Below are 22,358 nucleotides of genomic sequence, written 5' to 3'. Positions count from 1 at the left end.
ATGGCACTTTGGTTCCAATATAATATTGCACTATATTTATGATTTTACTGTCAATGCGCTTGTTCATAGGTATTGATATTAGTTTTTCATGTCTTACTTTATCGAAAACTTTTGCGTAGTCAACAAAGCACACGTGTAGATCAACGTTTACATCCCGACATCGCTGAATCAATATGTTGATGACAAATAGTCCTTCTCGAGTACCCATTAAATTTCGGAACCCGAACTGCGTCTCGTTAATATCCTCCTCTAGCCTTTCGTATATTCTCTTATGTATTACTTTCAGCAGTACTTTTAAAGTATGACTCATGAGGCTCAGTGTTCGATAATCAGAGCACTCTTTTGCTGCTTGTTTTTTATGGATGGTTATAAATGCTGACTTCAGCCACTCTTGTGGTATTATTCCCGTATCGTACACCGTGTTAAATAAATCTGCCAATACTTCCAAGTTATCCTCTTCCACTAGTTTTAACAGTTCTACTGGTATTTCATCTAATCCAGCTGCCTTATTGTCTTTAGAGTTTTTGATAGCATATTTGATTTCATCTATCGTGATCTTCTGTCTCTCCCTCAGGAATCAGTTAGAAACTTAAAAAAGACTTGAGAGATCGCATGGAAAGTATAATATAACTCAGAGGACGAAATACTCAGTATTAATTTTGATTTTTTATGTTAATTTACTTTTATATTCATTACATAATGACTTTCATTCATGTTTTCTCACATACAATACTAAGCTATCTTTGTTATGTTCTTAACTTAGTAATTTTATAAATACAGTCGACTCTTGTTAATTCGAAACTCGAGGGACTCTTAAAATATTACGAATTATTGAGTGTTTGAAATATCAAATCGTTCGAAATTTGAGAAAGAAAATAAATAAAATTTCGAATTATTACGTGTTAATCAATTATTATTTATTAACTGCTATTCTATAACGATGCCAAAAGTTTAGAGGTACATTCGTGTGAATTAATCAATCTTTCGAAAGAACTATATTATACTGGTTTGCTTCAAAGAACATTGCTGCTGCTCAGAATGCTCAATAATTTGTTTTAAGAAAAAAAAGTGCCTGAAACGCTTTTTCATCAGTTTCATTTTGTAGACAGAATTGTGGGACCCACATCAATTGTGGGTAGCAAAGTCATTTTTCTCCTAAAAATGAACCAATCCATATTTTCACATGAAACAAAAAACATAATACTTAGAAGACAAAGAAATTTTCAAACAAATGAGTGAAAAATGATTTATAAATGTCACTTTTAAAAACTGAACTGGTCTTAATTCTTAAATTTATATTATAAAAATATTCAGTTGATACAGTTGCAGATTTTGTTTTATTTCTAATTAACCCAATCACAGTATTGCGTTAATATCTTGTCATTATTATATCTTGTTAGTCTTGTTAAGTAAAGTCGATTTCAATGGGTCATTATTTCCAAACAACTACAGCACCTCTGGCAAGAATATATCAGACAAGAATGGGAATATCTATATTTTCTTATTTAATAGAAAAAATTTTTCCCCATACACTAATGACATTTTCTCCCCTACACTAAGGTAGTAAGTAGCAAAATGACTTCAAAGAAAATGAAATTTTAATATTCGTCAAGCCTTTAATTTTATATGCTGTAAAACATTGAGCAATACACTACTGTAGAATTATTCAAAACAGTAACATTTCTGCAGCCTAACAGTGATAGTTAGACTAGTACTGTAGAAAGTGATCATAAAATATATCATTAGAGTATCAGTGTAAACCAAGACTGCCTATGCCTAATAACAATACTGCTCATGTAAGTTCAATCTACTAACAAAATCCCTGAAAACACTAAAACTACTCTATAGAGCAAGAAGATTCTATGAAAATCTACAGTAAACTGAAAAACCTCTACAATACACTAGAACATTGCATTTAGGGCAAATAAAATAGAAGAAAGGAATCTTACTAACCATTCTCAAACCTGACTTGCCTAAAGAGAGCATAACTAATTACCCTACTATATTTTTTGGAATTCTTCATCAGTGCAGTAGCAAAAAAAATGAGAAAAATAAATATCATATAATGAGCCCAATGCAGGAAGAGTAATCAACTTTTGCTACTGTGGGGATATGGTACTATAGCTACAGGCTCCACAAATTATAAGCACTTTGTAGTAGTTTTCTCTTGGTGTATACTTACTCATCACTTGATTCAGTCATGGTGAACTTAATTACACAAACTAAACAGAAACATCCCAAGCATATCAATTTCAATTTGATAATTATAAATTTGTCATGTAAGACATGGAAAAGGTCCAAGTACTCAGTAGAAATTTCCTATGAAAGTATATTTATAAAAATGGTTGATATGCACATAAAAAGTGCAATCATGTGAATTATATATATAGACATATAGGTTGCTTATAATTATACTAATCTTTATGGAAGTACATACAGATTTTGACCCAATAGAAATGGTTTGCAACTTAAAAATTTGCCAGAAATATTTAAGAATATGTTTTCAGATATAAATACATGTATAATTATGTAAATCCTATTTATAAATTTTCCTCAGTTTCCTTGAACTTTGATCATAAACATAAAGCTGCATCTCTCTTATCTCACTTAATAGCATCACTACTAAACTGCATAGCAGATTTTTTGTTACAATAAAGTGAAAAAATTGATTTCATAATTTAAACAATAAAAAGCAACGATTTACTACTTAATCAGATTAAAAAATTAATGATCTCTCCTTATATAAAGTAAAAATCATTTGGTCCTTATGTCATTATCAGCTGTTTCTGTTTGTTTTTTTTTACTTAATAATGAAAATTCATTATAATAGAAAACAGCAGAATCCCGGTATATAGTTTTTAGTATAAATGAAATATATTTAAAGTAATTCAATATACAGGAAATTCAACTTCACAATTTCAAATGAAACTGTCAATGGAAAGTTCCCTAATGCCGCATAACAATATTCCCACAATATTGGTGTAGGGACAAAACAAAAATATCTTTTCAAATTTCAAATTACTGCTTTATCGCATGAAAACTGTTTATCTAAATTAATAAACCAGCAACAACTAAATTGTATAATGAAACTAACATATGCCGATAAGATTATCAAGAAAGTTCAAAAACTGACCTTTGAAAGCTTGAAGACAAGCTCTGTTTACATAGAGATAACATCGTTTACAACTTGAGCTTTTTTAACACTTCCTTTAATAAAATCACTAATTCAACACATAAAAATAGAAACTAATCCCTAACATTTAACAAATACAGAATGACCTCCAAAACTCAGGTAACGTTGAATTTATATAACAGCAAATTTGCAATGACACTTGACAGAAAAATAAAAGGGTGATTCGCGAAGGCTTTATCGCGATATAAAGAAAATCTTTAATATACTTATAAATGTTTATAAATTAAATTAATTATGACCATTATGATATTCCCACAAAATTCTCCTAGTTGCCTACATATGCCCTATGGAAATATCAAAAACAATGTATTCATATTTCATATAATAATGTGGAAATCTATACAATAAAGCTGGGTAGTTCCCAGATACACTTAAAATTTAATTATAATAATTTAAAAAATGTAATTATTAACTTTATCTCTAATATTATTAAACTAAATAGCCAATTAAAGAAAGGTTATCTTACTTTAACCTTGTAATGTGTGTTGCATACTTCAAAAGTTTTTAGAACAGTTAAAAATTTTACATACTTGTTTATTTTAAAGCTCACAGAACCACAGAATAAATAAAAATAATATAATAATAATAATTGTTTATTATACTGTGACATAACTATGTACTAAAATAGCTATTGTATTTTGATACAATTAAAATTTTGATTTTTCTTACTGATGGTCTACTTATTTATGTTATTTTGTAAGATTCATTTTTTTTAAGTTACAATAATTTTTTTAATATCATAGTTGACTGTAAGTATCTCGTAAGATTTATAAATGTTTTAAGAACAAGTGATGGTATTTTATACCAAAAAAAAAATTAAAAAGAATTCCTCCCCGGCGGGGAATCGAACCCCGGTCTCCCGCGTGACAGGCGGGGATACTTACCACTATACTACCGAGGAATGTATTTGAAGTTTTTAAAATTATTATAATAATAAAAAGATAATCTGATATTTTAAAAAAATAATGGAAATTTACAGTTTAGTTTACAATTTTTTTTCTTTATAATCATAGATGATCAAAGTATATGTTACTTATATAACATCATTTTTATTTATTACAAATATGATAACTCTTTTATTATTAAGTTTACGAAAAAAAATTATTCTTCATAAAAAGCTCTACATGGTCTAAAACCTAAAATGCAACCATCAGGTATCAAATTTTATCAATCTTATACGAGGTATATCAAAAATATGAACTTCGCTCAAAAGTAAAGTACCTTTATATTTCACAGTATCGAAAATTGATATTGTGAAAAGTTGTTTGGAATTAAGAACTAGGTACCTTAGTTACATTTTAATATACAATTAGGTACATCCTTCTAACTGAAACAAAATTTTTACAAATTTTTCTGAAATTACTATATTTAAGAGATATTCTAAGAGCGACTGAAGAAGCAAGAATAAAACCAACATTATATAAATATAAACAATTAGAATAAATACTTTTTTTGACAATTATTCTTTGGAGGAGCACAAGCGCTACAAATCTATAAGACTTGGTAGATAATAAAATGACCGATATAAAGGTCATGAATCATTCAGGTGAAGCTTGATACGAATAATCCTTGACTCAATCTACCTTGTGTAAATAAAAAGCATAAACAGCAAGTATTATCATCCCAGTGACAATATAACAATAGTTTAAAACAACATAATGAAACATTGCGTATCACGTGTTCAACGATCAGAAAAATTGAGCCGCTTATTTTTGTAAAAAACAAAAATTTAGACCAGAAAATTAATTATATTCCTGAAATGCAAGAGTGTGGTTTGTTGTCCAATATTACATCATTGAGCAATATGCTTAAATATCATGCAACAAGTTTGATAAAAAGCGCCACCAATAATAACGCTGAAAGCTTCAATTCTGTTATTGCAAAATATCGAATTAAAAGCACTCTACAATGACGCCGATATTGTCCAAGAAATTAAGTCACAGCGACTAAGATGGGCAGGCCACGTGTACAGACTGCATAACGATGAAGTAAAACTGGTATGGGGTCCCACAGGTAAAAGACCACTCGGACGTCCCAGAATGCGATGGAGAGATAACATCCCAGCAGATCTCCGGAAAATGAACATTCCATTTGACCCTAGGTTGATGGAAGACCGAACAAATTGGAAAAAAGTTGTACAGTCAGCCAAGACCCAACCAGGGTTGTAGCGCTACGTGATGATGATGTTTTATATTAATAAAATTTTTGATAGTGTTAATACACAATGTTTATTGTTTACGATTCATGTTTGTTTAAATTTAAAAGTTTAATAAACATAATTTTTTATTGTGACGTATTATTTTATTTTTGTGTAGAGACGATATAAATTATATGAACTTTTTTGTAGAAGAATTACAGTAGAGATAAAAACGGTCAAGGAAAAGTGGTTAACAGATCAATGCATAAAAATAGAAGAGTATAACAGAAAACACGACAGCTTTAATATGCATAAAAAAATAAAAGAAGTAACAAATACCAAAAAGCGAGCCCACTAGGGGATACTCAAAGATGATAATGATAAAACTCATTGCAGACATCAAAGATAACTAAGATTTTGGCAAGAATACATAATGAAACTATTCGACGATGATAGAATGATACCAGAAGAACCACAGGAACAAACAGGACCGAAAATAATAATGTGCGAATTAGAACAGGCAATTAATTAGAATGCAAAGACTGCAAAATTAGTAGGCCCAGATCAGATAGGTACCCACTGAGCTAATTAAATACATTGACGAAGAAACACTGCATATACTACTTTTAGATCTGTTCAACAAAGTAACACTACCAAAGTCAGTACATGCGACAGAATGCTCCTAGTACAGAACAATTTCCTTAATAAGCCACACACATAAGATATTTCTCAAAATAATACATGGAAGACTATACAAAAAAATAGAAGAAGATATAGATGACACCCAGTTTGGGTTCAGAGGAGGACTAGGAACGAGAGAGGCTCTGTTCGTTTTTAACGTTCTCGTGCAAAGACGACTAGATATGAACCAGGATCTCTATGTCTGCTTTATAGATTATCAAGAGGCTTTTGATAGAGTACGACATCAGAAATTCGCAAAACTGTTATGAAGTTTGAGAAAAGAATGTGCATAGTCGAGATAGACGGGTTATTGTCAATCAAAAAGCAAAGGTTAGAATCAAAAATGTCGATACAGAAAGTATAGGAATCAAAAGAGGAGTTAGACAGAGTTGCGTGCTGTCCCATTGTTATTCAATCTGTACAGCGAAGCTATTTTTAAGGAAGCAATTTAAGAGGAACAACAGGGTATATCAATAAACGGAAAAATCTTGGACAACATAAGATTTGCAGACGACACCGCTGTTTTTGCAGACAGTCTAAAAGCACTGCAACGCTTAGTAAATAGATTACATCAAGTCAGTATAAAATATGGACTACAAATGAACGTTAAGACAACCAAGTGCATGATTATTTCTAAGCAACATACATAGGAAGGCTAGATATCGAGGGAAAACAAGTAGAAAGAGTGAATAACTACAAAAAATATCAATGGGTAAATGAAAACAATGACCAAAGTAGAGAAATAAGGACAAGCATTGAAATTGCCAGACAAGCATTTATAAAAATAAAAACAATGTTTGTTAATCGAGACCTTCCTCTGAAGCTGAGGATAAGAGCCTTAAGATGCATGTGTTCTCGACTTTGTTGTATGGAATGGAAAGTGGACAGTAAAAGTAAATAATATAAAGAAGTTGGAATCATTTGAGACGTGGTGCTATAGAAGGATTTTGAAAATATAATGGACCCAACGAGTTACAAATGCAGAAGTGTTAAGAAGGCTACAAAAGGATTGCGAGGTCATAAAGCACATCAAAACAAGAAAGCTGGAATATTTAGGCCACATTAACAGATGCATCTCTACATCTGCGCTTTGCTCAATGTCATCTTTTCATCTCATTTGCGGTCGACCTCTTGACCTTTTTGCAGTATATGGTCTCCAGCGGCCAATTTCTTTATTCCATCTTCCATCCTGATATCTTTCGTTATTTCCAGCCCATTTCCATTTTAATTTCAATGCATGTTCGACAGCGTCTGTTGTTTCGGCTTTGCATCTTATCCACTCGTTCCTCTTTTTATCTCTCAACGATATTCCCAACATTTGTCTTTCCATAGCTCTTTGAGTTTTCTTTATTCTATCTAAGTTGTTCTTGGTACACGTCCACGTCTGGGCACCATATGTCAGAACAGGTAGGACGCATGCATTAAATACCTTTGTTCTTAATTTTAAAGGTATTTTTTGGTTTTTGATAGTATATGAGAGTTTTCCGAATGCAGCCCAGTACATTCTTATTCTTCTGTAAATATATTCTTGGACGTGTTCTATGTTTGTTCCACCTATGGTAATTACTGATCTGTCTTCTGTATTAGTCATTATTTTAGTTTTCTTTAGATTCTTTCTTTTATGATGAATCTAAAGATTAAGGCATAATGCAAGGTAAAATCAAGGGTAAAAGATCCGTAGGAAGACGAAGAATTACCTGGCTAAGAAAGTGGTATCGTTGCAGCTCAGTAGATCTCTTCAGAGCAGCCGCCAATAAGGTACGGATAGCTGTGATGATAGCCAACCTCCGATAGGAGAAAGAACTACAAGAAGAAGTAGAAGATAATATAAATCTTTAAGTATTTTATTGAATATAGAACCTTTTCTTACAGCTTATGGTTAAATATGTTGATTTTTATTGTTGATAATTTACTGATGTTTTTGAGAGACATGTTTGTTTAGCTTGAGTTCAATCATAAGTTTCAGATTAAAACCTATTGGCGCCCATTATATTTTACAGTTTAGCTGTAATCCATGTTTCTTGTTTTCCTTGTCAAATTGTTATATTTTGTTACTTATTATCTACCGTTTACCTATCTGTTTTTGATCTACATTTTTCTAGTATCTATACCCTTACCCACCCCCAATGAAGCTCCCTGACTTGAGCAACATGATCAACATGGAAAAATACTCATGATATGATCCCAACATGGTAAGTATTTGGTCTTATATTTAATTTACTCTCAATAAACACCTAACTCCCCCACGCCAACCTCCAGCCCAACCACGTCACCATCGACGGTATAAATGAACCGTCCGCTGGTCCCAGTAGCGGTAATGCATTGATTAGTGATCCGTGTAGTAGTGTCTAAGGAGTTAGGAGATTAAGACGTCGGAAGCCCTAAAGAAAACATCAAAGATGATGTCGAAAGCGTGTTGAGTTTCATATTAATTCTTGTAACAGTATTAATCTTAGCTACTTTCTGTGCTCTTGAATCAGTGTATAAATATCCAGAAAAATAAGATTGCTGACTGGTTTCTCATATTCACAAGCCATTTTTCTTTATGCACTAGAGAAAAATCGTCAAAATGCCATCCCATGCCGTCCATATATATTAGCTCACCTTTTAAAATAAAATAACTATTAACATTCTGAAAAATTAAAAAATAAAAAACTAAATAGTAAATTATTATTTTTATTCATATAAAATAAATAGATGAATATTGTATTGGCAAAAACAAAGTTGAAACTGTATACTGTCCAATACAAAATCATAAAAAATGAACAAAAAAAAACAATGATTTTCACTTTGTAAAAAGTTTGTGATTTAATACAATGATATGCAAATAAAAAATAGGTTTTTCGGATTTTTTCTTGAAAATCAAATGTAACAGAGGTATATCATACAATAGATATATAAATTATCTAGATCTTGTTTTAACTTATTGCAAAGTACTGTTCTGGCAAACTCCTTGACTCTGGCTGTTTAAGGCTAAATCATTCATGTGTTTCTCGACCTAAAAAATATCAAAAACAGTTAAGGGGGTATATTCACTCCGCACTTAAAATGAGTAGCATTCAAACTAACGTTTGAAAATTCTTTGAGTAGATGGCAGCACATACATCATTCTAATATTTTAATTTTCCCGAAATTTAATTCTCTGAACAGCGACGCCAATCGATCGTTACAGTTCGCTCTCAATCGGCAGTATTCTTCAATGTAAGTTGATATTAGAAATTAGTTGAAGTTTCACAAATTCTAATTTTCAGATTGGATCATTCGATATAATTTTTGTATTGTGTTGTTGTTTATTTATAATAATATTTAATAATAATAAGTAATAGTGTATACCAGTCATGTTTCCTAATATTGATTGACTGAATATTTTTTAACAATTGAAGTATTAAAATTAGATGTAAACACTAAAAAATGTATTTATCCTACTATACATATTTTTAATTAATTTCAAACGTTTTTCAAATTAAAATTTTATAAAAATCATATTTTTATTAATTCTTTTTTGTGTAGAAAATTATGAGAATATGAAAAGCTAATGCAATATACAAAATTTTACTAATGCCAAACCGATCTACTGGTGATCTCACACACACATGCTAAGGAAAGTATTCGAAAAGTATCCTGTACACGCTTGTATAGGTTCCAGAATTCCGGAATGCCAGAATTCTTGAGTGGGTATCATGAATAAATGAAAAATGCACAATACAACAATTGGCTACAGTATGTTCAGTTTAAAACATATGATTTCCAGAATAATAAGTTGTGACTTTTAACAAAATGTATATTGTCTACTGTTTGACTGAAATTTGGTTGTTAGATATGGTGCAGTTTGAAACTAATGGAACAAGAGACATGATATATACCATACAACAAGAAAGATGGTAGTAGATTTTGGTATGTTTATCTTTTTCAGACATAAAAACAAATCTGCTATCGTCTTGAGTAAATCTTTATATTAAAACATATTCAAGATGATATTCAAGCTCCTAGCAGAGTTCTAAAGAAGTTTTAGATACACAATTCTATCTTCAAAATAGTATTTTATACTCACCACTTTCCTTATATATGTGTATTCTTTACTGTTCGTATTTCCCCTTATATTTTCCAATTGGTAAGGTGGACTAATTATAACCTAAAATTCAAATAATAACTCAAATATAAACTCTAATTGTGTGGTTGGAGGGTGAAAGCAGACAAGACAAAATTTGAGTTTTTCCAGTAAGTGAAAAAAAAAACCATCTTAAAATTAAAAGCATAAGCAAGTGTACCTTTTATTAATTACAATTATGTATATAAGATACATTTTATATAATACAATACATGATTCATAGATCATTCACAGATCATTATGATACATAGATCAAGAAAAAAAGATAACAATACTGAACCTCCAATTACACTAAAAACTGGGGTATTAAACCAATGATCAGATTTAATGCCTGATATAACAAAATCAGAAATCAAAGAAGCCCCGAAGAAAATGAAAAATAATCGAACCCCAGGTGAAGATGGAATAGTATCAGAAGCACTAAAAATTGGAGGGGATGTATTACTTGAAAAAATTAAACAACTTTTCAATATCTGCCTTCACAGCGCCAATATTCCAACAAAGCAAATTTAGAGAATTACAGACCGATTAGCCTCCTCAGCCATATATATAAGTTGTTTACGGGAATACTAGTTAAGAGAATGGAAAGAAAATTAGAGACTTATCAACCAAGGGAACAGGCAGGATTCCGAAAAAGTTACGGAACAAATGACCATCTACAAAGTATAAAAACCCTAATAGAGAAAGCAGTGGAATACAATAAACCTCTAGTTCTAATATGTATCGATTTTCACAAAGCCTTTGACACAGTTGAGCTAAGCAAAATATTACAGGCGCTTAAAGAATGCAGGCTAGATTATAGATATACTAAATTATTATACAAAATATACCTGCAGGCAACAACCACTGTCAGATTACATACTAACAGTAATCGCATAAAAATAGAACGGTTGGTTAGACAAGGAGACCCAATGTAACCTAAACTTTTTAATACGGTGCTAGAACATGCTTTTAAGAATTTGGATTGGATGACAAAGGAAATAAAAATAGATGGAGAATATCTAAACAACTTACGTTTCGGCGATGATATACTTATAATAGCTGAAGATCTAGGTATGGCAAGAGAGATGGTACAGGAACTCGTTGTGGCTACAGAAAGTGTAGGTTTAAATATAAATATCTCGAAAACAAAAATCTTGATAAATTTGGTACCCAACCAGAACATCAGTGTTGGTGGGAAAGAAATAGAACTCGTAGATAGATATAAATACCTGGGACATGAAATTATGATTGGCAGGGATAACCAGACTCATGAACTGAAGAGAAGAATCGGCCTTGGGTGGGCAGCATTTGGAAAACTGAGAGAAACTTTTAAAAGTGAGCTGCCCACATGCCCAAAGAGAAAGGTATTTGATCAGTGCGTCCTCCCAGTCTTGACGTACGGAGCAGAAACACTTACCTTAACAAAAGCAGCAGCTACCAAACTGAGAGTCACGCAGAGAAGAATGGAGCGGTCCATGTTAGGAATAACTCTGTGAGACAGAATAACTAACGAAGACATCAGGAGAAGAACCGAAGTGACTGACATCATCGAGAAGATAGCCAGACTAAAATGGAGATGGGCATTACACATAGCCAGAATGACAGATGGGCGATGGACAAAGAGGTTATTGGAATGAAGGCCAAGGGAAGACAAGAGAAGCGTCGGTCGACCACCTACAAGATGGACTGACAATTTAAGAAGACTCATCACCACTTACAAGATCGAGGTGCATATTTTGAGCTGTAGCATTCATATGTAAGCCTTGATAAACATAAAAGAAAGTAGAAATTAGAGGCACAAGCGAGATATGGTTTGTTTTTTCTCTCTAGAAAACGGAACTGGATGATTTGTTTAAAGGACATTTCCAAAGGTAGTTGGCTTCCTCTCCTGTCGAAATCAACAGTCTTAGATGGGTCTTCTCTATTAAGGTTGTCTTTGAATTCAAAGATTGCAAAGTCTTTAGTATATCGAAGCCATCTTTTATCCATACACCTGAACTGACAACCATCAGTGCCTTTCTTGATACGAAGCAACCTTTAAGTAACAATGAGAAATCAAAGTGGAAATTGATGTTTCAATATTATCTCCTCTGAGAATAATAAAATCAAAGTAGTAGCAACAACAGACACTGAAAAATAATAGTAAAAAAAAGTCTCATAAACAGAGACTTCAAGCAAGAGTAATTGTGACAGTTTGTTGATAAACATATTGTAAAAATACTTACATCTCGATTAAAAACCACAATTTCTGAATCGTTCCACCTAACCTCACTAATTGTTTTAGCTATAGCTATGAACAATCTCTGACCTTCAGAACTAACATTTGCAGATATTGCTTGAAATATTCGCCTCTTTTCATCTACTTGATTCCGTACTCTAGTATTTAGCTGCAAAACAAAAATCTTGGTTACTACAAAACATAAAATTCATTGCTGAAAATCTAATATATATACATATATGATATCAGTTGTTTTCATAGAAACTATTCAATATGAAAGTCTACTTAAATTCCTAGTAACCCTAGGTCCATTCTGCAACTACAGTCAGTCATTCTATAACCGACTGTGCGATTAAGTTTGTAGTGGTCTAAGATAATCAGGTCATCTGCTTAGGCCAGGACATAATACCTACTGTTGATTAGTCCAGTTACCATATTATCCACAGCCACATTTCACAACTGAGGGGATGAGGCTTCCTTGTGGACAGCATCTGACTAACTGTATCCCCCAGCAATATTGCAAATATCTCATGGTTCCTCAGTATGCAGTTTATTCAGCTGCAGCTTTTTTTGTCTACTCCTTTTAGATGAATTGCTCTTGGTATTGTTAAGTGCTCGCTCTCTACTGAAAATTGCACCCAAATCAGGTCTTGGTTTTCCAGAATGTATTCCAACTCTATATGATATGGTGCATTGACCTGTTTTTGTAGAGTCTTCTATACAAACGACATCTGCATTATCAGCCTTTCGGACTTAGTTTTTTCCTGCCCAGTTTTAACAACTTTTTAAATTTAAATGGTGACACCCCGTATATTCTTGCAGATTTAAAAAACTTGATATTTCTATTTCAGATATACCAAGTTTGGTAAACGAAAATTGCCAAAATCAGGAATAAATCACTTTACAGTTAAAGAATAGGCAAATTTACATGAAAAATCAGTTTAATTGTTCAAAATGCTCGCAAAAGTTCAGATCCTCACAATGCCTAAATTAATTTATTATAACCTATATAACCTATATTAATTTATTTACTAGTGTGATGAGAAAAAACTTAAACTCATGTCTTAAGTAGATATACAACAGGCTCCGTGGCACATTCTGGGAAAGTTTTATTTTCCTACTCTTTAACTGCAAAGTGATTTATTTCTTGTTTAACAAATTTTTGGCATTGAAACTGTGAATCTCTAGCAAATTTTTTTCTCATCATTGAGTTCAATTGAAATAGTGAGTCTAGTTTCAACATTCTCAAGAATGATAGTTTAATAATTTGCCCTAAATTAACTTTTTCACTTTTTTAAAGTCACTTCAAACGATGGGTTTTATTAAATGCTGTGCTAAGGATTTTATTAATATCCCTTCCATTAAATTATTATACTCTTCGCTAGCGAGACCTCACTCACTTGGATTACTGCTCATGTGTGGTCCCCCCACTGTAATGTTCATATTCAGGTCATTGAGAGGGTTCAACATAAATTCCTAAGATTTATTTCATTTAAGGATCACCATACAGCTGATAAAATTAATTATTTTAACATTGAAAGTTCTCTCAACATCACAACTCTTCATGTCAGAAGAATGCACAAGGATATAACTATGCTGTAACATATTGCACTCCCATAGTTTTAGTCCACAACTGTTGGGAAAAATTAACCATCTCCCTTTTAGATAAATCAGCTTATTTAATGCTGCCTGGCAACTCTGTCTCTTCACTAGCTTTTTGAGCTGTGGCACAAGGAGTTTCTCTCAGATAACCTAGTTACACCCCATCTTGTTGCCTGTGGGATTATTCTGACCTCTTGAACCACCCCACTGTGCTATAAAGGTAAAATAATCCCATCTTTGTATGATTTTCCTTATGCATATACAGCTCACGTTTAAATCCGCAACAACTTACCTTAGTGACCAACCTTTTTCAAGTTTGGCAATTGCTCAATCCACATGACACTGCAATTTTACAGTATTAGAATGTAAAAATGAAGGTGTAAACTATTCAGTGACCACAGTTGTAATACCAGGAAATTTTAAGTAAATTCTACCCTAAGTACTTTCCACAAAACAAATTTTGGTAAAAATGTGCCAATGGACAGAATATTAATCTTAATACATATACATGGACATAGTAGGGTTAGAGTGGGATGGATGAAACAGGAGGCAGTGATTAAGAGCCTTGTGTAAGAGAAAGAAACCTTATAACTAACAATGGCATATGGAATTGAATGTTGGAGTGTTAACACATTGAGTACCATATGAGACCAACATGATCCCACACTTTTATGGGATCGTAGTGTCATATGAAGCCACTCTAGTCTCACCATTTATGGCAAAAAAATATAACAGCCTACAGGACTTTTTTATTTGTGTATATGCTGGCACTCGCCATGTTAAAACAAAGAAAGTACAACAAATGCACATAGCAAAAATGAGAATGCTTAGATAGATCAGTAGAATAAAATTGTATTATATCATATTGGAAATGAAAATCAGCCAATATGAAGAATTGCTGAGTTGCAGGTTCCTAGGAGTGGAAGGGGAAGATAAAGAACACCTAGTGGGAGACATTTACGAAGGAATGGAGGACATCTATAAAGGAGATAGATACCGACTTAACCCAAGATACTTATGGAGCTATGTAATTGGGGAAGCCAAATCTGCATAGGAATAAAGGAAAAGGGAATGATGTAAGTAATAAGATGGAAACCTTATTTTTGGTAACCTCTAGTAACTCTAGCACATAGATAGGTGACTAAATAATTTAATGCCATAACTGTTAGGACTATTAAAAAGATAACTAATGTCAAAAATTACAGAAGTTTGAACACTGAAGAAGTGAGTGTTGCTCTAATTACAAAATAATATTTTATTCAAATTAAACAACATCAAAATTTACATTAAAAATAATTGGTTTTTACAACACTTTATAATACATTTATTTGTAAATAATAAAATTATCCTCCCAATATTAACTATTAATATTAGAAAAAATGATATAATTATTTCACAACAATTATCAACTAGTATTAATTTATTAGGAAAAGTACTATCACATAGATAAAGAGTAGCAAATATTATGACTCATTGCTTAAAGAAAATCTAAATAATGTAATAAACTCTTTGTTTTATTTATAAATAGAAATAACTAATTTCAATTATTATTCCTATGAAAATAGAATACTAAATAAATAATTACAATAAAATTATAATATGCAAAAAACATACCCTTTGTAAATTCAAGGATTGTGGAATTTCTGGGCCATTTGTAACTTCTTTCTTGACTTCTAATTTACTAACCAGGGATAAATTAACAAAATGAATGTCATTCAATTTTGGATCTCCACTTGTGGGAATACATTCTGTTAATACATTAAGGAAATTATAAATTTAAATACTTTTCAGCAAATTTTTAACATTGCTTAACACAGGTAAAACAGCTTAATATACGTAAAACACCTTTAGGTACCATTAAATTATCTCAATACCTAAAGTTCTTACCTCTAAGTTTCAATCCCTCATTTAGTTTACAATAAATATTAACAACAAAAATGGCTGAAAACAAGATATTCAACTAACCATTCTTATTGTTTTGCCAAATATTTAAAACTATTTTACTATACTAATTAAATAATTAGAAAATACATATCTTGCACTGTTAACGAATGTTTTTTATATAATGTAATTAGCTATTTCATTGTTAAATTAATCAGTTAATATAAAAGTTTAACTTCACCAAAAGCAAAACAGTGTACCGATGTTCTCACGTTTTGACCTATTGTAAAAAGGATACTTAGTATTAATATTTTCGTTTGTGGATCGAATGCCAAAACTTCTCCTTCGATTTCTTTATTATAACAAGTTCTACACCAAACAATACTTCCTAATGAAAAAAAGTCTGAAACAGCAGCCATTTCGCAAAATAGAAATGGCAACTATATTCGCTAGGGAAATTTTTTGATCCCGTAGTGGTTATATTGAATCAGAAGAGTTCAAGGTTCAAAGACTGGTGTGAAGTTAACAACACTTCCTACCGAATTTATCCGAGACAAGTCATGAACGGATACTTTCAAACGTAAAGCAAGGTACTAAAATTCTAATAAAGTAAAAATAAATTAAATATATTATTAAAACTTATTCCATATTATGGTATTCGGGAAAAACAGTAATAATTATAATAAAAATCATTACAGTCGATCACTAGGTATAAATAACACCGTGTCTAAGGAAAGTATGAATATTATTATAAATTTACCACGCCTTTTCATTTGATATACAAAATTTTTAAATCATATACATATAAACTAAATAGGGTAATGCTTTATTCCTATTTTATATTATATATTTTTTAAACATGATCTGTTATAAACTATAGTTTTTCAAAATTTTGTGTAATTTACAAGAATTTTATTAGGTACATACCTAAAATAGAAACTTGAAAAAATTATGGTTCTGTACAAAGTTTTGTAGAACAAGGAGATGTTCATCAATAAAAGATATTTAAATTACACTTACACTAAAATTTATTATATGTATAGAATAACTTCTTTTTTCTGGCAAAATTGATAAATTATTTTTATTTGTTTCATTTAACACATTCTTGTCTCCGCCTATGCAATCTCGACCAATCGTTCAGCACAACTACATTTAGACAGATGTGCAAAGTTCCTATGAGTAATATTAGTTACGAGTATAATAACTTTTTAATATTTTTGAAAAGCTAAAATATACTACAAATTCAGCCTTGATAATGCTTAAACAAGAAACAATCATGCACTGTAGTCTAAGCAGGTTTATTTGAAGTCATTTTTATTACAATTCCAAAAATAAGAAGATAAGTTAATGAGAAGAATAGTTACAATCCTCTCCACAATTTTAAGTGCATTCTTTATCTGAATGGGATGTAGTTTAGGAAATTGTTAAGAGAGGTCATCATCAACATGTATTGTGAAATGTTTACCGATCGCAGTAACCAATGACGTATATAAAGCAGTAGTGGGCGCATCGAAGTGGGCGTGAGGATAATAGACCAGAGAAATTAATTAGCAAATAGAAAGCCTTTTTCGTGACACTCTTTCATACAGATATCTAAAAACTGCTTTTAATAAATGTGGAGATATGTAATACACAAAATATGCAAAATATTAAACGCCGTTTTTTACTTATACACAATCGCTATTTCATTTTAAATACTAAATTTGAAGACCGGTAAATTATATGGAAAAGGGACCCAATTTTACTGAAAAAGACATTCTTGAAAATGAGAGTTTGTAAAGTTATTTATGTTAGGTAATTTGTTGATTAATAATTATTGCAAAAATAGGTTCAAAATCGATTTTTTACCTATTTACCACATCTAACCAGCTATAAAAATATCAAGAAGTTTCAATTTAGGGTAAGGTGGGTTAATTGGATCATGATTTTACAACAAATCTGCGTTCGGCTCAGATTTTTAGTTATCTAATGATCAAAGTATAAGTAAATTTTAAACTATTTGCATAAAAACATGACCTTTATTTAACACTTTTTAAATGTATGGAACCTTGTATTACAGTAATAATAAAATAAATAATAAAATTGTACGTACGGTGGGTCCAGTTACCTCAATTAACAGGGGTAACTCGAGCAGCCAGCCTAAAATCTCATTAATAAGAGCTGGTAGAAGTCATTGTCCTCAAAAAATAATTTAAATTGAGCTAATTTGAAACCAGACTATGTAAGGGTATCGTCTCGTATAGCAGATAAGGTTTATGAACAAATTATACACAGTTTGCAGCTAACAACTTGAAATTGAATGCCATTTCATAATAGATAAGATCTACTAAAACTTCCATCCTCGAGATCCCGTATTGGCTCGAGTAGGTATCCTTCACAAGTCCATACACATTTCTTATTAGAAAATAACAAACACGGTCAACAACATAGTCTGTTTTTCGTAATACTTCCAGACAACCATTTGTAGACATCATACCAAGAGCAATTAAAAGTACGCACCTTTTTCCCATCTTTTTGGTCAATACGCAATGTTGGAGTAGGCCTTTCATTCATAATAATTTTTTTTCTCTCAATTTCAGTTCTTCTAGATAATGGCGATTTCAATAGTGAAACAACAATGTCCAAACACTCACTATAATCAATATTACTATTATCAACATTACTATTACTGCAACCTGGTAAAGCGTCATAAAAACTCACTTTTATGTATCAGTTATAAAACAATCTCACATATATAAGTTGCATACAATCAGGCGATATAGAAATCATGCAAATGGGATTTTTTTTCTTCGAATTTTACGAATTTTTAAAAATTTATTTGGGTATCCGTGCACTTGTCTGCAATTGTGTTGTTTGTTTAAAAATATGTTACAATTATAGATTATGTTACATATTTTTTTATCATAATTTAAAAGAAAATTTATATTACAATTCGATAATTACATTACAAGTGTCAACGATGGTCGACGTAGGCCCGATCGTCTGGTGCCTAAACAGCAAGCATAAACACGACAATATAAATCGTTGTCCGGCAAGCTGCTTAACTTCAAACGATTTTTGTATGGGGATCTTATGTGATCTGGGTCGGCCAATTCCGATCGGGCCTATTAATGATATTTAAAATGCCTGAATACGATTCGATGCTTTCTGTGGTAATATAATAACATAGTTGTTTTAACGGACGCTAATGTATTGAGTGATTTAGTACGTTTAAAAGTTATTTACATGCATTAACATAATTTTTGAATATATGTTTTTCAATTTTAAAGCTCTTAAAATTATTGGGTAGGCCCGGCCTATCCTGCCTACCCCCAAAAGCCGCCACTGATATAGCTCTATCTCTGTCACTGACATAGGTTGCTCATAAAATATTTATCTTTTTATAGGAGCCACTATGATATTGGCACCAGCAGATTATCCGGTCCGAAGTGGGTTGCTAGCATCGGTTGTGAGAATTTTATTGCGCAAAAAAGTTGCCAGATTTTATATAATTTATGAAGATAAAAAGAAATACACACAAAATAATTAACAGGCATTAAGATGTTTTAAAGATAAAAAATATGTTTCTGCATAGTTAGCTATGACTCTGACATGCTTCTAAATTTGGCATGTATTTCAGTCCTTACATCTGCATTAACTTTTTCAAATCTCTTCAAGCGACAAATACAAAAAATATATAATAATTTTATGTTTTAAAACTATCTTAACCTTAAAACTTACTGACAGTCTCCTCCTGATTTTCTTGCAAGTACGAAATTACTTTTATCATTTTCATTTTTATATTCTTCCCCACACAGCCTCGCTTTCTTAATAATTTCTGACTTATATTGTCTTTTTTACCCCCTTTTTTTAAATTTCTTTCTAAATTCAGATCATTATTCGTACCATTTATTGCAACAGCCATTTTGATCGTTTTGAATACAAATGACAATTCCGTGTCGAAACAACATCAGTCGATAACTCATGTGGTTTTCGAATGGAATGGGTGCTGTAGTTTATTACAGCAAGTCGAGACTGATGTCGTTTCTGCTTAGAATGGTGCGTTGACGTATAAAAAGCGGAACAACCAGTTATATAGCCAAGAGCGAATGCTTTACATGCCTTCCGAAGCACGGTGGCGACTCAGTTAAATTAGAAATTATAAAATTTCTGGTGTCAGTGCCTGAGATCGAACCCAGGCACTCCCCGGCTTGGTAAACCAGTATCATAGCTACTGAGCTACCCTAAAGTATATTAACTCTTACAATTAATGAGTAACGTAAAACATATAATAAAAAGAAATGTCCCCTTAAAGAGAAACAACTTACAAGAAAATAAAGGAAGAAGATAAGTGCCGTTCTAACTCTCTAATTTTGAAATAAGTTTAAAATATTACAAAAAACCATAGTTTGAATTGTTATTTTATTAAATATCTAAAATTCAACGTTGAAAGTAAATTTAATTCTTCATAAAAGTAATAACAAATATTTTACTATCTACTTATACATTCCTTCACACAAATTGCATTTAAGTTTTTATACAGTATTCAAGATGCCAAAAACACTCTTAAATATAATTACCTATAAACCCACCTACACAAATAAATATTGCTTCAAACAAACAATCAGAGCAAATGGAAAAATAGTATACGAGCATTATTTCAGATCTTCCTATTACTATTTAGGCCGGTCTTTGTACCAAAAACTGGGAGATTCGTAGACAAGTTATTTCTAAAATATTTCTTTCGCATGAAAGTGCTCATAATATCATCTCATATGAAGACCACAGGATAATAATTTGATAAGTCACATTTTTGGTTTTGTTCAGAACATTTTTAAAGTTTAAAACTCTGTTATTATGTTAAAATATATCTTACAATTAATCAGTAATATAAAGTTAAATATTTGCTATATTGGTTGTTGGTTTACGTTTTAGTTTTTTTAAATTTATATCGCATATCGATGATATTAATTGTTTTTCATTCATCTACATGGACTTAAACAAGTATTTTTCCTGTAAAGCAGGACTTATCACGTTATTTCCCTATAACAGAAATATATCAAATTTATTTTTAATATAAAAAGTGTCAAATGAAACATTGTCATACAAAATATTTTATTTCGCTTGAAAAAAAAAAAAAAAAAATGAAACGTTTTTATTTCGTATTACTTTTTTTTACTTACACAATCACAATCTTAAAACAATTTATTTTATAAACAATATCCGACTGTAAAATAAATTGTAAATAATGCAACTCAACATATATTGGACAATATCTATATAGAAGAGTTGTTGCATACAAACATAGTTTTCAAACCAACAAATTAAACACTACATCCTTAGCTAAGCACTCTCACGAAAATAGCTATTCTTTTGATTTTGAAAATGTACAGATGTTTGAAAAAGAACAAAATTATAACAAAAGACGCACATTGGAGATGATTTACATAATAAAAATATCAAAATTCTATAAATAATAAAATCGACATAAAAGATCTCTTCAATATACAGGGTGTTTCGTTGGGAAAGTAACATACGTTAATTGTAAAAAGGGGACGCTTGGGCGATCTCAAAAATCTTATACTCAATATATACTCAATGGATCTATCAATAATTATATATATATATATATATATATATATATATATATATATATATATATAAGAAAAAAGAAGTACTTGTGACTCGTTTGGAAAAAATATATAAATGTTTTGGATGGGTTGGAGTCAATAAAAGGGGCTATTGGTTAACTATTTATTATCTCGAGCTTTCAATTGTGTTTACAATAATTATCAAGAGCTGCTAAAAAAGACAAAATATCTTACAAACTTGAACTAGAAAGAAAAAAATTTTTTGTTAATTCACCAAATAAAATTAGTTTGAAAAATAATGACGGTATTAGATTTTTGTTTTGATACAGGGCAGCGACAGCCGCTTATACGTATTTCGACCTCTTTAGGTCTACTCAGAGCGCTATAGCCACTACTTTTAACCAAAACAAAAATCTTTCTCGTCCTAGACAATAGTTATCAAAATAACTATACACGGACGTAACTACGCCATCTAAAAACAAAAAGAGAAATCAAACGATTTCTACCTGGCGAAACCGAATTCAAATTTTTACCACTGTGCTTCCTAAAACTTGCGAAGCAAAGACCTTGATAAATTACTCAGCAAGGGAATCTAAAATTGCATTCCACATGCGGTATTAGATTTTTGTTTTGATACAGGGCAGCGACAGCCGCTTATACGTATTTTGACCTCTTTAGGTCTCCTCAGAGCGGTATAGCCACTACTCTGAACCACGAAACTGAATTTACTACGAATTTTGACCATGACGAACGGCATGTGGAATACAATTTTAGATTCCCTTGCCGAGTAATTTATCAAGCTATTTGCTTCGCAAGTTTTAGGAAGCACACTTGTAAAAATTTGAATTCGATTTCGCCAGGTAGAAATCGTTTGATTTCTCTTTTTGTTTTTAGATGGCATAGTTACGTCCGTATATAGTTATTTTGATAACTATTGTCTAGAACGGGAAAGATTTTTGTTTTGGTTCAGAGTAGTGGCTATACCG

At 31.3% G+C, this 22,358-nt stretch overlaps 2 protein-coding genes and 1 non-coding gene across 3 annotated transcripts in view; all 3 read right to left on the bottom strand.

The window, feature by feature from the left end:
• P5CDh1 (delta-1-Pyrroline-5-carboxylate dehydrogenase 1) overlaps nucleotides 1-3,308 on the bottom strand; it is a 54,591-nt gene extending 51,283 nt beyond the window's left edge. The window contains exon 1 of the mRNA XM_072536630.1: nucleotides 3,134-3,308. Within this exon, the coding sequence (XP_072392731.1) occupies nucleotides 3,134-3,177 (44 nt within the window). The 5' untranslated portion in view covers nucleotides 3,178-3,308. The remainder of the gene's footprint in view (nucleotides 1-3,133) is intronic.
• A 714-nt stretch (nucleotides 3,309-4,022) lies between these two features.
• TRNAD-GUC (transfer RNA aspartic acid (anticodon GUC)) lies at nucleotides 4,023-4,094 on the bottom strand. The gene has a single exon. It is a non-coding gene; the product is annotated as a tRNA-Asp (tRNA).
• Nucleotides 4,095-8,671: 4,577 nt separating this feature from the next.
• Nucleotides 8,672-16,274, bottom strand: LOC140444925 (protein LSM12-like). The gene is made up of 5 exons (XM_072536629.1): nucleotides 16,101-16,274; nucleotides 15,536-15,669; nucleotides 12,327-12,488; nucleotides 10,063-10,143; nucleotides 8,672-9,009 (listed from the first exon to the last, which is right to left on the bottom strand). The coding sequence occupies exons 1-5, from the start codon at nucleotides 16,219-16,221 to the stop codon at nucleotides 8,935-8,937; spliced, it is 573 nt and encodes a 190-aa protein (XP_072392730.1). The 5' UTR covers nucleotides 16,222-16,274; the 3' UTR covers nucleotides 8,672-8,934.
• Nucleotides 16,275-22,358: the final 6,084 nt, after the last annotated feature.

The sequence above is a fragment of the Diabrotica undecimpunctata genome, chromosome 7 (assembly GCF_040954645.1).
Source record: "Diabrotica undecimpunctata isolate CICGRU chromosome 7, icDiaUnde3, whole genome shotgun sequence".
Lineage (NCBI taxonomy): Eukaryota > Metazoa > Arthropoda > Insecta > Coleoptera > Chrysomelidae > Diabrotica > Diabrotica undecimpunctata.
This window is presented reverse-complemented; position numbering and strand designations above follow the sequence as displayed.